The sequence below is a fragment of the Vanessa atalanta genome, chromosome 4 (assembly GCF_905147765.1).
Source record: "Vanessa atalanta chromosome 4, ilVanAtal1.2, whole genome shotgun sequence".
NCBI classification, from domain to species: Eukaryota; Metazoa; Arthropoda; class Insecta; order Lepidoptera; family Nymphalidae; genus Vanessa; species Vanessa atalanta.
The window spans coordinates 2,216,421-2,230,308 of record NC_061874.1 but is presented as its reverse complement, the minus strand read 5'-3'; the positions used below and the strand labels follow the sequence as shown (position 1 = coordinate 2,230,308).

At 30.1% G+C, this 13,888-nt stretch overlaps 1 protein-coding gene across 2 annotated transcripts in view; it reads left to right on the top strand.

The window, feature by feature from the left end:
* LOC125077789 (protein kinase C-binding protein NELL1-like) overlaps window positions 1-13,888 on the top strand; it is a 44,729-nt gene that overhangs the window by 20,913 nt on the left and 9,928 nt on the right. For both annotated transcript variants that reach the window (XM_047689847.1, XM_047689846.1), the window contains exon 2: window positions 3,564-3,671. In XM_047689847.1, the coding sequence (XP_047545803.1) occupies window positions 3,564-3,671 (108 nt within the window). The remainder of the gene's footprint in view (window positions 1-3,563; window positions 3,672-13,888) is intronic.

The window sequence follows — 13,888 nt, the reverse complement described above, 5'->3', positions numbered from 1 at the left end:
AAAAAGCATTTCATTAAGCTTAAAAGGCTGTTAAAAGTCTAACCTAACCATTAGATAGCGATTAATCGCACTGCAGACATTACAATTTTGTAATATTTTTCCACTTCATAAATCACAGATGCAACATTCGTTCGTTACAATTTTCCGTATAACATCTACGGCTCGTAAACCTCACTAGTATATATGATTTTACTACGTGAACTTTATATTCTTTAGATAAGAGTCAGATTACTTCAGTGAGAATTAAGAGCATTGTAGTTTGGCTACTTCCCACTGCAGTTTATAAGTTTCTTGAAAATAGGGGTAGACGTTTTTTATGACCACGTAGAGAACGTTTATGACCTGCTATAAGGACGGTATTACGAAATGATAACGACTTTGCACCGAACATCTTTTTTCTATTATATCACATAAGACTATAATAATATTAAGTGTTGTATGATGAACATATTAATATGAAAAAAAAAATGCTTTACACGCGAAACTAGTAGTACTTTTTCATTAAATTTGTCTTAGTTCACTTGAGAGTCGGTATTGATTCGCGATTCATTTACTGTCAATTTTTGTGTTTTAATTTTATTTCAACTTATCCTATTCTATGCTAAGTAATAAATAATAATAGTAAAAAATAATCCAGCCTCTGTTGGTTATATAAAACAGAGAAGGATCAATTGATACATTTTCACATATGCAATACCATAAATCATTTATTTAATATTCAATTTCTAGATCGAATAAAGACAGAATAATTATTATGAAAAATAAATATTTTAAACGCTCTATTTTGTTAGTGTAATCTACAACAGATCCATATTATATATATCAGGATTTCAGGGATAGAGTTGTGACTAATAAATTGTAGGCAACAGTTCTAGAGTCGCTGCTAAAATTTAAGACTTTACAATTAAAGTTTCTTATTTATGTGACGTTTCACAAATACTGCGCATATATGGGCATAATGTAGAAGATATAGATAGACTAGACGTTCGGCTGGACGCTAGGCGGCGGTTTACGAGGCAATCTGGAGAGTTGTATCAGTCGCGGGGGAGGCAGACACGGCGGCGTCAGTGAGGCGCCTTGTCAGGGCTGACACATCTTTAAATTAGGGTTTATTTGTTTTAGTAAGATAATACATTTCTTTAGGGTTCCGTAGGCAATACATATTATTATCATGTACGCTACAATCATTGATGTTTAGATAATATTGTATGAAATATTGCAAGAAAATGATTTCCTTGTAAGTGTTATTGTATATTTGTATAATTGATGATTTCAATAAACATATATAAATCCTGTTAAACAGTGAAGTGTACTGAGTTATCGTACAATATGTCCTTACTAATTACACAATCGGCATCTGGTCGATTAACTTTGTTTTATGGTACTCTCACTGATACACAACACATACATAAAATCGTTTCAATAATTCGCAACAAACATTGTAAATATTGCCGAAGGTTTTTTATTTCTTATGATGTGGATAAAATATATTTTGTGATCACTTTTTTGAAAGCATACTAGCAAATAAAAACTAATAATACTTCAAGCTGTATCGTATTTTTTGCCTAAGAAGTATAAACTGCTTCTTCTTCTACGCGCTGCAAATCAAGAGATCCGGAACATGGCTTTTATACCTATAATAACAAATTCAAATTAAAACCGAGCTATACAAACTATCATTATTATGCATTATTATGGTTAATTAAAGTTGTTAAGTGGGTGATACCCACCTACTCAGATAAACTCACACAAAACCTTGCCACCTATATTTCAATACAATATTTATATACTAACAATACAAATTATATCATCTCAATTCACTACAATTATTTGTAAACGAATCAAAATAACAACTATTTGAATGCAGAAATAGAATTGAAAAAAAGTCAAAACATAGTTTTCTTTATTTGCTAGAGGTGTTAAAAATTACGGTGAATAGACGACAAGAGATCTCAACTCAAATTGTGACGGTTTTCATTGAAGTCAACTTTTTAATTGAAGTCGGAATGAAGAGCGCGCGCCGGTGGCCTTAGTGCTAATTCAGTTTTCCCTGATGACTTTTGACGAGATGAAATCTTTTTAGTGCTGAGTGTGCCAACTAGAACTGTGACGGTAAAATGATGAAATTAGTCTAGCATTTTTATATCGGGTTATTTCAGACCGAATAGAAAAAAATATTTAGTACATACTCGTATTACATACATATATTTCACTATGGATAAAAAAATCAAACTTGTAAAGAATTTATTTCATACCTCAGTAAGTATGCACAGAATGCATAACGTTAATATTACTACAATAACACTACATTTCTGGCATAGAACAAAAGCGTTAGCATAAAAATATTTTATTCATTAAGAATTCCATATTCATATACGTCGAACGTTTTTCACATGCTGAATACGCAGTAAGAATGGTCGTAGCCTAGTTGAGGCTACGCCGCTACGTTGTAGCGCTACGTGACCGATTTGTACTTGATATGCTCGTTATAAAGACAATTTTCCTTTCGTTTTGTTAGAAAAAGCTACTGCTATATATGATTTTTAATATATTTAACTAATGAGTTTATTTTATTTCTCGATTGAAAAGTAAATATATTTCGACTCCATGAACATGAACAAGTCATTATTATGTAAAGTCTCGTTATTTGTTTTAAAGCTTTTGAAATGAAAGTATATTAGTTTCTAATTATTAAATTAGAAAGTTTACTTTAAATTTGTAATGTTAATAATTCTATCGAGTAGTCATTTCTTTTGTCGATTTCGAGGACTATATATCGTAGTTCATCAAACTGACGTGATAAAAGTTGCTCAAACGATTTCAATAAAACCATACAATGTATTTTCATGTCACGCTATCGACTATTACAAAATATTATTAATTCGTAAAAGTACGCGCTCCACTTACAAGGTCGTCTCCGCTATAATATTTAAAGAACATTCCATCATCTTGGATCGATAACTTATTTGTTCCAAATTTTCGGATTCTAACCGTATTGATTTCGAAAAAGTAGAACGAATTTTATTGATATGTAATTATTCATTTGATTGACGAAACAATCGTAACTTGGAATATTATGCATAATTGTAAGCGCTATAGTTATCGTACTGTGTCACGAGTAATTGGTTTTTATGACTATTTTTATTTGATTCTATAGACCATACGACTGCAATAACTTCGAAAAATGTAGCAATAGAATGACTGTTTTTCTTTAATCTTTTAAGAAGTATATTTAATCGATATTTAGTATGTAGCCTCGAAATATGATATTCAAGTAGGCTAGATTGTGTTGAATTTAAAGTTGTAAGATTGTGTTAAGCCGAGTGTAGATTAAAACGGCAAAAAACATCTATGGATACTCATTTCTGAAGGTTAAATTACCACAGTTAGTGGTTGAATTTTTTTGTGGTTTAATTGTTTATCGTACATCAATTATTACTAACACTCACCCACACTTTCTATAAAACGTGTATTTAACATGAGATTTCAATTTATTAACTGGCAGAGCTCTGTCGATGTAGAATAGAAAATAAAAAAGTAACAAGAGCTAAATATTGTTTCAGCCACCGAGCTAGACTTGTTGGCCGCGCTGTCGTTGCACAACACGACGCGTGCTGGCGTCATCGTTGCTCCAGGCATGCAGCCGCAGCGCACCGCCTACTCCCTGCAAGGTAAAGTACTACTTATAGAAAATAAGAAATATGCTTCTCAAATAAAATATGTATATGAAAATATAAGAGCTAATACGACCCAGTGGTTAGAATACGTAAACTAGATATTACATTGCAATCTTTTTTATAATTCTTAATATGAGAATTTTGATAGTAGGAGTAATAAAAATAATAATATTTTCAGATTATTACGATATTCATAATATATTTTAATAAACTACACATGGTGACATGAATACTTCAGAAATTTTGTTTAATAAAATAAATTTATATAATCGAATCGAAATATCATTTATATTTCGATTTTATTTTTGATCAGGCATGTTATAATTATATTTTATTGAAAATTTTTTTTATGGCTTAAATGCATTATAGTCTAAATTATATAAAATGAAAACGTATGGTCAAAACGCAAAAATAATAATAATAATCAATGATATGTTGGCTAATTTTACTTCGTACATGAATCAGCCAAGTATATGAGGATAGATATCACATAGTGCACTGTAATATAATGGATCGTAAACATTGTAAGGTGTAAGGAGCAATCCATTTCGACTGCAATTTCACTTATAGCCTGTTTGTTGTGGCGGCTGTCACGCCTCTTTACATTTTAATGTCTGAGTAATCAGCGTCATGAACTTTGTATAGATATATGAAAATTATCTATTATCAAATAATTTATAAATTATCTGTATATTCGAACATTAAAATTTGAAATAATTGTTTGATTGTGAAACAATGTTGATCTGTTTATTTAGTTTCATTTATTTGTTTCTTATTTGGTATTTAATTTCAATAATTAATTATAATAAAAATATTCTTCACTCGAAAAGGGTTCACTTGAATCGTCATGTTACAGTATTGAATTAAACCATAAGTTACCACTGGTTCGGAATGTAAATTCTATCTACCTAAATAAATTTATGTTTTTACGTTATATCTACTCATACGTCAGAGATATAGGTAGATTTAATACTGCATAATCTTTTTCTTTATTGCACCTACTTCTCGTTATATTTCCCTTCTGATATTTCTTGAAATTCACCTTCGTAATGCAATACTAATGGCGTTTTACGACACCAAACCATTCTGCCTCAATTAAATTGGCAGTCTTTCTGTGTTGTTAGACAAATAGTTATTGCAACAAAAAAGTTGTTTTTTGTTTGGTAATGTAGTCATAAATACAATTGTATATGTGTTCTGTATTTATTTTATTTTCGTTTTAAAAATATAACCAATTAAAATATTTAATACAGTAATATTGTACACGTGAATATGAACATTGCGAATACAAACCTGGGCACACATCACTGAATTTTGTAAGCTTAATTAGTGTTTAATTTCGTCATATGTTCCGCAATCCTCATTGAATTAGCGTGATGTAATGAGCTCCAAATCTTTTCATAGATAGCAAATTTCTACAAAATGTTTCTTACATACAACTATGAAATGATGCATTGATTTTTATTACTAAAATAAAGTACGATATTGTTGCAATTCGGTATTTATTGTTCGAGTTATGAATCGTTTTTGTTTCCGGAACAATCAAAAGGGACCCTTCTTTGTCGTTTGCAATTCCCATTCTAGGAGATCATCAAAACATAGAAAAAAGGAAATTGATTGACATACTTGTATAGAACGGGTGATGGAAGCTTTACGGCACGTGCCGGGATATGCGTGGATTTGGAATGATAAAATAATTGCTTTTGCCAATCTTATATGGTATTTTCCTGCTGTCATTTTATGTTTTATTTGCTATTATTAAGATATAATACAATATTTGCGTAAATAAAAAAAACTCTAAAACGTTCTCGTTATAAAAGAATAATTGATACATTTGCACTTTACAATTCGGACTAGAACTTTGGTAGACATCATACGCGATATATAAAAAGCCGTTTAAGAGTAAAGAGGATAAACCTCCATTAAATAAACGCTATATTATAAAATCTGTGATAATCAATGAAGGATAAGCTTATAACGCCTAGTTTCAGACTCCGCATAATAAATAACACCTTCTTAGGGCAAGGTATCCGTTTTTATATAAAAATTCCGCAGACATTTTTAACTTTACCGTTTCATAAATTCAAATTATTTGTAAAAATACATTAGTAAAGAAGGCATATTATTCAATTCAAGTGTATACAGATGACAAAAAAGCGTGGAGTTAATACTTGTTGTCTTCCAGGCAGGATATATTACATTCATATATAATTGTATTTAACTAATATTACTGTTTCTTGTCAGTTCTTCTTAGTAGAATCCACATACATTACGGTGTGGTAGCTTCACTTAACATAGTTTGTTAAATAACGATTTAAAAGTGCTTGTAAAAGCCTACTTGATTTAAGTATATTTTCATTTTAATTTTATGATACATAGTTTTCATAATGACAACGCCTATTTACTTTATTTGAAAACTATTTTGATATCATATTTCAAAAATGTACAAATATTTACTGAGTTTCATCATACCGGTTTTTCTCGATAGAATTTGTATTCCAGCGGTCCCTTTATATAAATTAAATAATGTAAAATTATTAAGCCTTTTTGATTTGATTTAATGCGTAATATTTAAAACTGTGAATAAAATAATGTGAATTTGACAAATTGAATTACTCTTGTTTTGATATAATCGATATATGTAATACTGGTTCAACGTAATATTTATCTATATCGATATAAATGGTCAAAAATAAAACATTTCAGTATCATTTTTTGCTTCGCATGTCAACCGTTTTATTAACTTCAGTGTTAACATTAATAAATGGCAATATGAACAGAAAAAATGTTTCTAAGATTGCTTATAATTCTTAACTTTTAATTTTGTTTACGGCCGAATATCGACCACTGGGTGAACACCAATATGTATAAATGTATATTAACTGTCCAGTTTAATCTTCTAGACACAATTGATTGTAATCCTCTAGGGCTGTCCCTCGAAACAAGCCCATTATCGATAAAACGGTCGTAATCCGACCGGCAAATACGCCATCCCTTACCGAGCTGCCGCAAATGATGATTAAAGCGCCGCCGCTGTTGCATGACCTGAAATCTGTCACAATGGAACAGGGTTGACAATTTTAAGTAAAATTATACAATTTAAACGGTCTCATATAATATTTCAAATATAATAAGAGTTATATAGTATGAGTTTTATGATGACCTGAAAAATCTGCTAGAGCTATGGTAATCTACCAATTAAAATCATGCTTAGAGATCATAAAATCGTCATAGATTTTGTAGTTTTCTGACGATCATAGATACCACTGACTCAATAGGACGAGTGATCTCTATAGGCACATCATCTTAAAAGTTTGGCGGCGGATTGACGGTTTAATGGGTGGTTAATATTTCTTACAGTACCAATGGTTGTTGCAATGCTTATTATTAGGGACCCCATTTTCTACATTTATAATTCTGGATTTTAAACATATAAAAATAGTTATAGGTTATTTGCTGTTGATAAAAGTGTTAGCAATATGTACAATGTACATATATAAAATTTCTTTACTTTTAAGCTTTTTAAATACCTAAAACATGAATTAATCATTTTTTGTGATAAGTTCATCCCTGACAGTAGAGTCCAAAGTTTTCGCACGATTCACTTACATGTACGCAAAACGCGCCATTAAACAAAACGCAAAGCTTGCGTAATTGTCGAAGGGTGTCTCTGAACGCCCTAATTCGTAGGGCCGGCATTATAATGCTGGTGTCAAACGTGGATAGCTATTGTTCATGCAACGCCTATTTAGAAACAGCGCTATGGAAACAGGTTGACTTTAACATCTGGACCAGATATTATCATACGAGAGCCAGAGCGAGTGGCTTAAATAATAAGTAAACTTAAACTTAACTTAAACGATGGACATATGTCCTATTAGTCCATCGGTCAAATATTTATAGCTTATAAAATTATTTTGATTGAAGTTTTTATTTCGAATAAAGATTCTGAAAGCCGATTTTATTAAAATAAAATAAACGAAACGAGACTAACTATAATTATAATTCGACATTGGAATCCATTTTTCCATACATCCAAGTGATCAAGTGACGTCATAGTTAAAAAAGGTCAGCGTTAACAATCAAATTAAAAATGCATTCTATACACAAATACTGTGTTATTCATTTTTTGAAAACAATCCTATACAAAAATATTTCTGCGGGCTGTAACCAATGAGGTTAAGTAATAAGCTGTAATAAATTGACACTAGTTGTCTGTGCAAATAACTTTGTTTCCTGTAATTTGCATGACAACAAAACTCTACCATCTGCGTGCCTTGTCACGGACCAGCTCGTTAATTCACTCCACGAACATAACTTCATCATAAAAGGTTGATGCTATTAAATCATCAGTGAATCAAAAATGGATTATTTTTTATCTTAATTCTGTTAATTTTCCTTAATTTTATAAGGTAATCAACCTTATCAATTGTAAATATTATATAATGCTAAGAAAATTAAAAGTTCTTGATTTGATTGAAGGCTTATACTTCCTAGATTACTATTTTTAAGAATCGATTAATTTTGCTTACGAATAGTCAAATTATCTACTTGGCGTAATTCAGAAGTGACACTGACATATACATCACGAGGATATGAATGACGGATAATAAAGTAAATGTATGAATATGATAAATACTTATTCTATATAAAATTGCAACGTCAATAAGGCTTTAGAAAGTTGAATGCTTGTTTTTGTTTGATTTATTAAACTTCGAAACGGTTTTTATGACAGACCTATCACACCCAGATAAAATGTCATCGCTTTCAGTCGCATTAATGGCATCCAGTCTGTAAGAGACAGGCGTATCGAACGCCATTGTTGTGACAGACGTCGAGCCACGCTTCAGTTCTCAGAAAATAAACAAATGGATATTTTATGTACAGTAACTTCAGTTAGCAATCGAATAAAATGGATAAGTTCAAATATATTAAAAGACAATAAAGTTGAAATTGAGTCTTGTTATATTGAACATAAAATACTTAAAACTAAGCGAAATAAAATAATCCAAAGGTTTTCTAAGAGATATTCAGCTATGGACAATAGAAAGATAACAAAGAAGATAACGAGCATTATATCTCTGTGTGTGTTTATGAATGGGTATACGATTCAAGAAGACAATGACCAGTCTATTATCTTTAACCCGCTATGGTAGGACATCTAACGACATTGTTTCATCCCTTGTGAGAGACTTACAAACACTTACGTAATGCACAAGCTAGTGTTTGATAAATAGTACTCTTTTATCTGAATCCCAAGAAAATAACTATATATATCTATGTAATAAAAATTATGCAATATTTATCCCATGATTTTTATTTCGAAACATCGTAATTTAGTTTGAACTAAAATGTGTAAAACGAACTGTTATTGCCATACGCGAAAAACGTATTTATCTCTAATTGAGTATCATTTTCTATATTTTCGTTTCCTCAAAACTATTTTCTCATAAAATATAATGTAGTGATACTATATTACCACTGATAACTAAATTTACTTTTTTAATCTGAAATCTAAACACTAGTCTGTTTTCGGTGTTATGATTGTCCGAGGGTATTATTGGTCGCCTGCGTCACTGAGCTGCAGTGATTTTGTTCACTGATCCGTTATAATTCTAAAGCGAAGTCATGTGACACGCTAAAGCCTATGCCTGTTATAAATATCAAATGGAATAAACATTTAAAAGATAAAGTCTAAACACATCGTTTTAATAATATAAGGAAACTCATAGGTCGAGTTTTAACATAACAAATCTTGAAATAGTCTTTACTTTTGTTAGTGTAATAATATACAGTGTCTACCGCCAGTGGTGACCACATAACATCAAGTGGTACAATTGCCAGACCGCCAGTCGATTTAAAAAAAAAGCAAAATATTTGAATAAATTGCAACTTTAACAATAACCAGCTAGACAATTATTTTATAGATTCGCGATCGAACCAATTCCTAGTGTTTAAAATAAAAATCACTTTTGATTTTGAAATATCACAAAATGGATAAATTTTACATATTTTTTTGTTATAATCATTTATGTAAATATTTTTCATAGTACATATTTATCCTGATCATACTTGCAAAAAGACATAATCGTGCAAATTGCTTTTATAACCAAATTTCGACTGACTTTCCTAAGTTTTTGTACTCATTTTGTTCACTTACTCTCGTGTACTAATTTTTAACGTGCTTGCAAAAAAGGATGTACAATAATAATTGGGGTTCGTTACTATATCTTCGTTGATCGTAAACAACTTTTATAAGTATTTTTTATTGTTCTATTCAACTTAAATGGTGCCTTAGAAAAAAAACGTTCAAGTATATATGGGGATAGGGGGGAATAAATATAATATAATATACATATTTAAATTCCCCTGATATCACGTCATTTTAAGTGTATCACTTATATATTTTATTTAAAGATAAAATAAAAAGTGTGAATAATTTTTGGTACAATATGGGTAATGTGTTCACAATAAATTGTTAATTGAATCTATTTTGTATGCAAATGTAGTTGAAAAACTAGTATCTTTGTCACTTGTTTTTTAAACGACTCTGTATATTTATTTAATTATAAATTTTATCGCAAACATTTATACAGAAGCCGATTTCCAAGTTTTACTTGAGCTAAAACCTGAAAATAATACTTTAATTTTACATTACTGATAAACTTATCACGAAACGACCGCTAATAAATAAATTCACCGCGGGGAGTTATTCAGTAATGTTTACATAATCCCTTGCAAATATTTGTATACAATAAATTCGACAAGGGTGATTTAATGAAACCAAAACATTTTGGGGTTGCTTATGAAGTACAATATCACGTTATTGCTGTCACGTTACTGTTTCAAATAAATCACAGCCGAAATGGATGCAATCGCTAGTTGGAAATAAATTAATTGTACAATTTATTACATTCTGTAAGTTTGAGGGTCATTGTGATTCTATTATAATTACAAAGATTTATTTGTTCGATGTGATGTTATACAAATATATATAGGAAAACATATTTTAATGTTTCATTAGTAATATAAATAAACGTTTAATCTATACTTATGTTATAAATGTCCACGACACGAGCACCTAAAACGCAACCGAAGCCGTGGCAACTACCAGTTACTTATAAAAACATTTTTAACTTTAAGCCCTCATAAATTAAATATATAATCCTTGTTATTTGTAAGTTGAAATAATACGACATTAGAATAATCTACCCGTATATGCAATTCTCATTTGCGCTAGTATTATTAATAAATTTATTATTAAATTTATTTTACCAAAATAAAGACGAAATGGTATAATTTTCAAAAAAAATATGCGAACGGTAATATTTTATTATTACGCTAGTAAATATGAATAGCTTAAAATTATTACAAAGACTCACCGAGTGCACACTATATAGTTTCGATATAAAGAACCCCCCTCATGAATATACTAGTACAATTATCCAATATGATTTACATTTATGACTATTGGTAATCCTTATAGTAATAGCGCGTAATTATGTAGTCTAAAACCTTCCTCAACAAATGATCAAAGCATATTTTTTATGGCATTGGTTGGCGGGCGAGCACATGGGCCATCTGATGGTAAGTGGTCACCACCGCCCATAGACAAAGGCGCTGTAAGAAATATTAACCATTCCTTACATCATATGCGCCACCAACCTTGTGAACCAAGATGTTAGGTCCCTTGTGCCTGTGATTACACTGGATTTATGATGAAGATTACTACTTATTGTCGTGCACTAAAATACAAATTCTACAGCTTTATAGTAGAAATATAGATTTAAAGACGGACAGTATAATATATTAACATGTTGCATATTATCTATGTCGAACAGTCAGTATGTACGGACAGTATGTCGGTCAGGAACTTTTAAATCAGACGCTGCCAAGTGTATACACGAACAGTTTCTATATAATATTAATATTTATAAGGTATTCGTTTCCATGATAAAAAACATTAATAAAATAGGTATATTACTCAACATAAGATTATATAGATGATAAAAAAGCATAGTGTTGATTTCAAGGTAGGATATATAATATTACATAAATTTAAAAATGTATTTAATTGACTTCACTTTGTATTTCAAATGTTGGAAAAGATTAACTACTAAGTTTGTTACCGGTTCTTCTCGGTAGAATCTATATTCCGAACCGGTGGTAGCTTTACGCCTACTTAAATAAAATACACTTTGGTTTCATTTGATTTAATTTAATATTAAGTCACAGCTGTAATTATCTTTGTTATGTTTCCAAAATGGAGGTAAATAGACTTAATTTCAATTTAATTTTTTCGTTGTTCATATGTCACGGACATAGTATGCTTAACATAAGAAAACCCAGACGAACACTACTGAATTTTCATGTGCTTAATTTGTATTTATAATTCATCTTATGCTCGGCGGTGAAGAAAAAACATCTTGAGGAAACCTCTATTTGTATAATATGAATGAAATCCTGCCACATGTATATCCACCAATCCGTATTTGAGCGGCGTGATGGAATTAATTGCAAACTTTCTTTCAATGGAGCAGCAGTGTGGCATTTACAAACAGTTACATACTTACCATACTTTACTTAAAAAACAATCTTAATCTCACTAAAGTATAGTTATATTAATAATTATCTTTAGATCTAACTTTAATAAATAATAATAAACCGAGACTTCTCAAAATTTTAAATCAAAAAGTTTTCTTTAAAATAAACTTATCAAAGACCACAATACAAAATAAAGACGTTATCTTTTTTCCTATTACGACTCTAATGGACTTTTAAAATCAATTTAGGGAGAGGGTAATATAAAAGGGAAGACGCGGTGATCTATTTATCATTTAGCCGCAAATTCGATCCAATTAGACGTTTTTTATCTTCGTAATAATAATAATAACTATTACGTAGTGTATTAGAATAGTAAAAAGGCGAATAATTTAATAATTAATAATAATTTAATAATTTAGTCTGCCCGTGACCACGAACACTGCAAAGTGCTCGAAACGTCGGGATGTTAAAATAAAATAATTAATATACGCGATTAAATCCGTTAAAAAAACTAGTTTTATTTCAATGTGTAATAATCGCGAAAATCTAAGACAACATTACGAATAATTTATATTATAAAAAACTGAATATATATTAAAAATATATCACTAAGTATATCAATAAATTATTCTAACTAAAAAAATATTTTGTAGTGTATTTTTTTGAAATATTCTACGAATTTTATAAATATACTTATTTTATTTTTCACAAATGCGAAATGGATTTTTTTTAATGACGTAATGCATATAGAAGGTAGCCGATGAGACTGGTTTCTTTTCTTGCACAGTATGTGATATTAACGTATTGAGAAGCAACGCTTCTTTGATGTCGTTGCTGCGTGCTATTTGGCTTGAACGGAAATGTGTTTTTGTAATTGAAATTCATTTCAATCCATTCATAATAAAGTACAAACATGTTATTATAAGGTACTATTATTATTAGTAGTATATTGTAACTCTTCTATAGTTGTAGTTGAATACCAATATTAAATGGTCTTTCAATTTCGGATAATTTGGAATATTGCAAAGCTATATTCTAGACGATCGATGCAGCGGCGAGGAAGTTAAGAACATTTTGCCCTTCCTCGGATGCATTCAATTGCAATAAAACTTTTCATTGGGAAATAAATCACTTTTTAAACTTTTAATGGTATTTTGTTGAGTAAGTTATATGACCGTATTTTATTTCCTGTAGGAAATAATAAATATTATGTTTCTGGTCATTAGTGAGCAATGTTATTTGATGCTTCGACATAATTATAATAACAACCACTATTTGTTGGAAGCCTCAATTTTATCTTATCTACCCTCTTTTAATACAAGGGTAACTTTTTTAATTAAAATTTCTTTATAGTAATTAAGGACATTTTCTTCACAATCTGGATCCCCTGTCATTCCCCTGCCGCGCCATTAACCCCCCGCGGGCTGTAACACGTCATCCACGTGCGATTCGCACGATTATTTCGTCATTCCGTTCCCCTTCAAAATCTTTTCATTGCGCACTTCTTTATATTTTTTTTATTTGTATCATATTGTTTATTTTGCTTTGATTCGGTGCGTTATTAATATTTTTTTTAGTTTTATTAAAAACGTCTATAATACCGAAAGATAAAATATTTGTATAAGTTTAATAGTGTGTTCGAATGCTACATATACTTAGTTAGAATT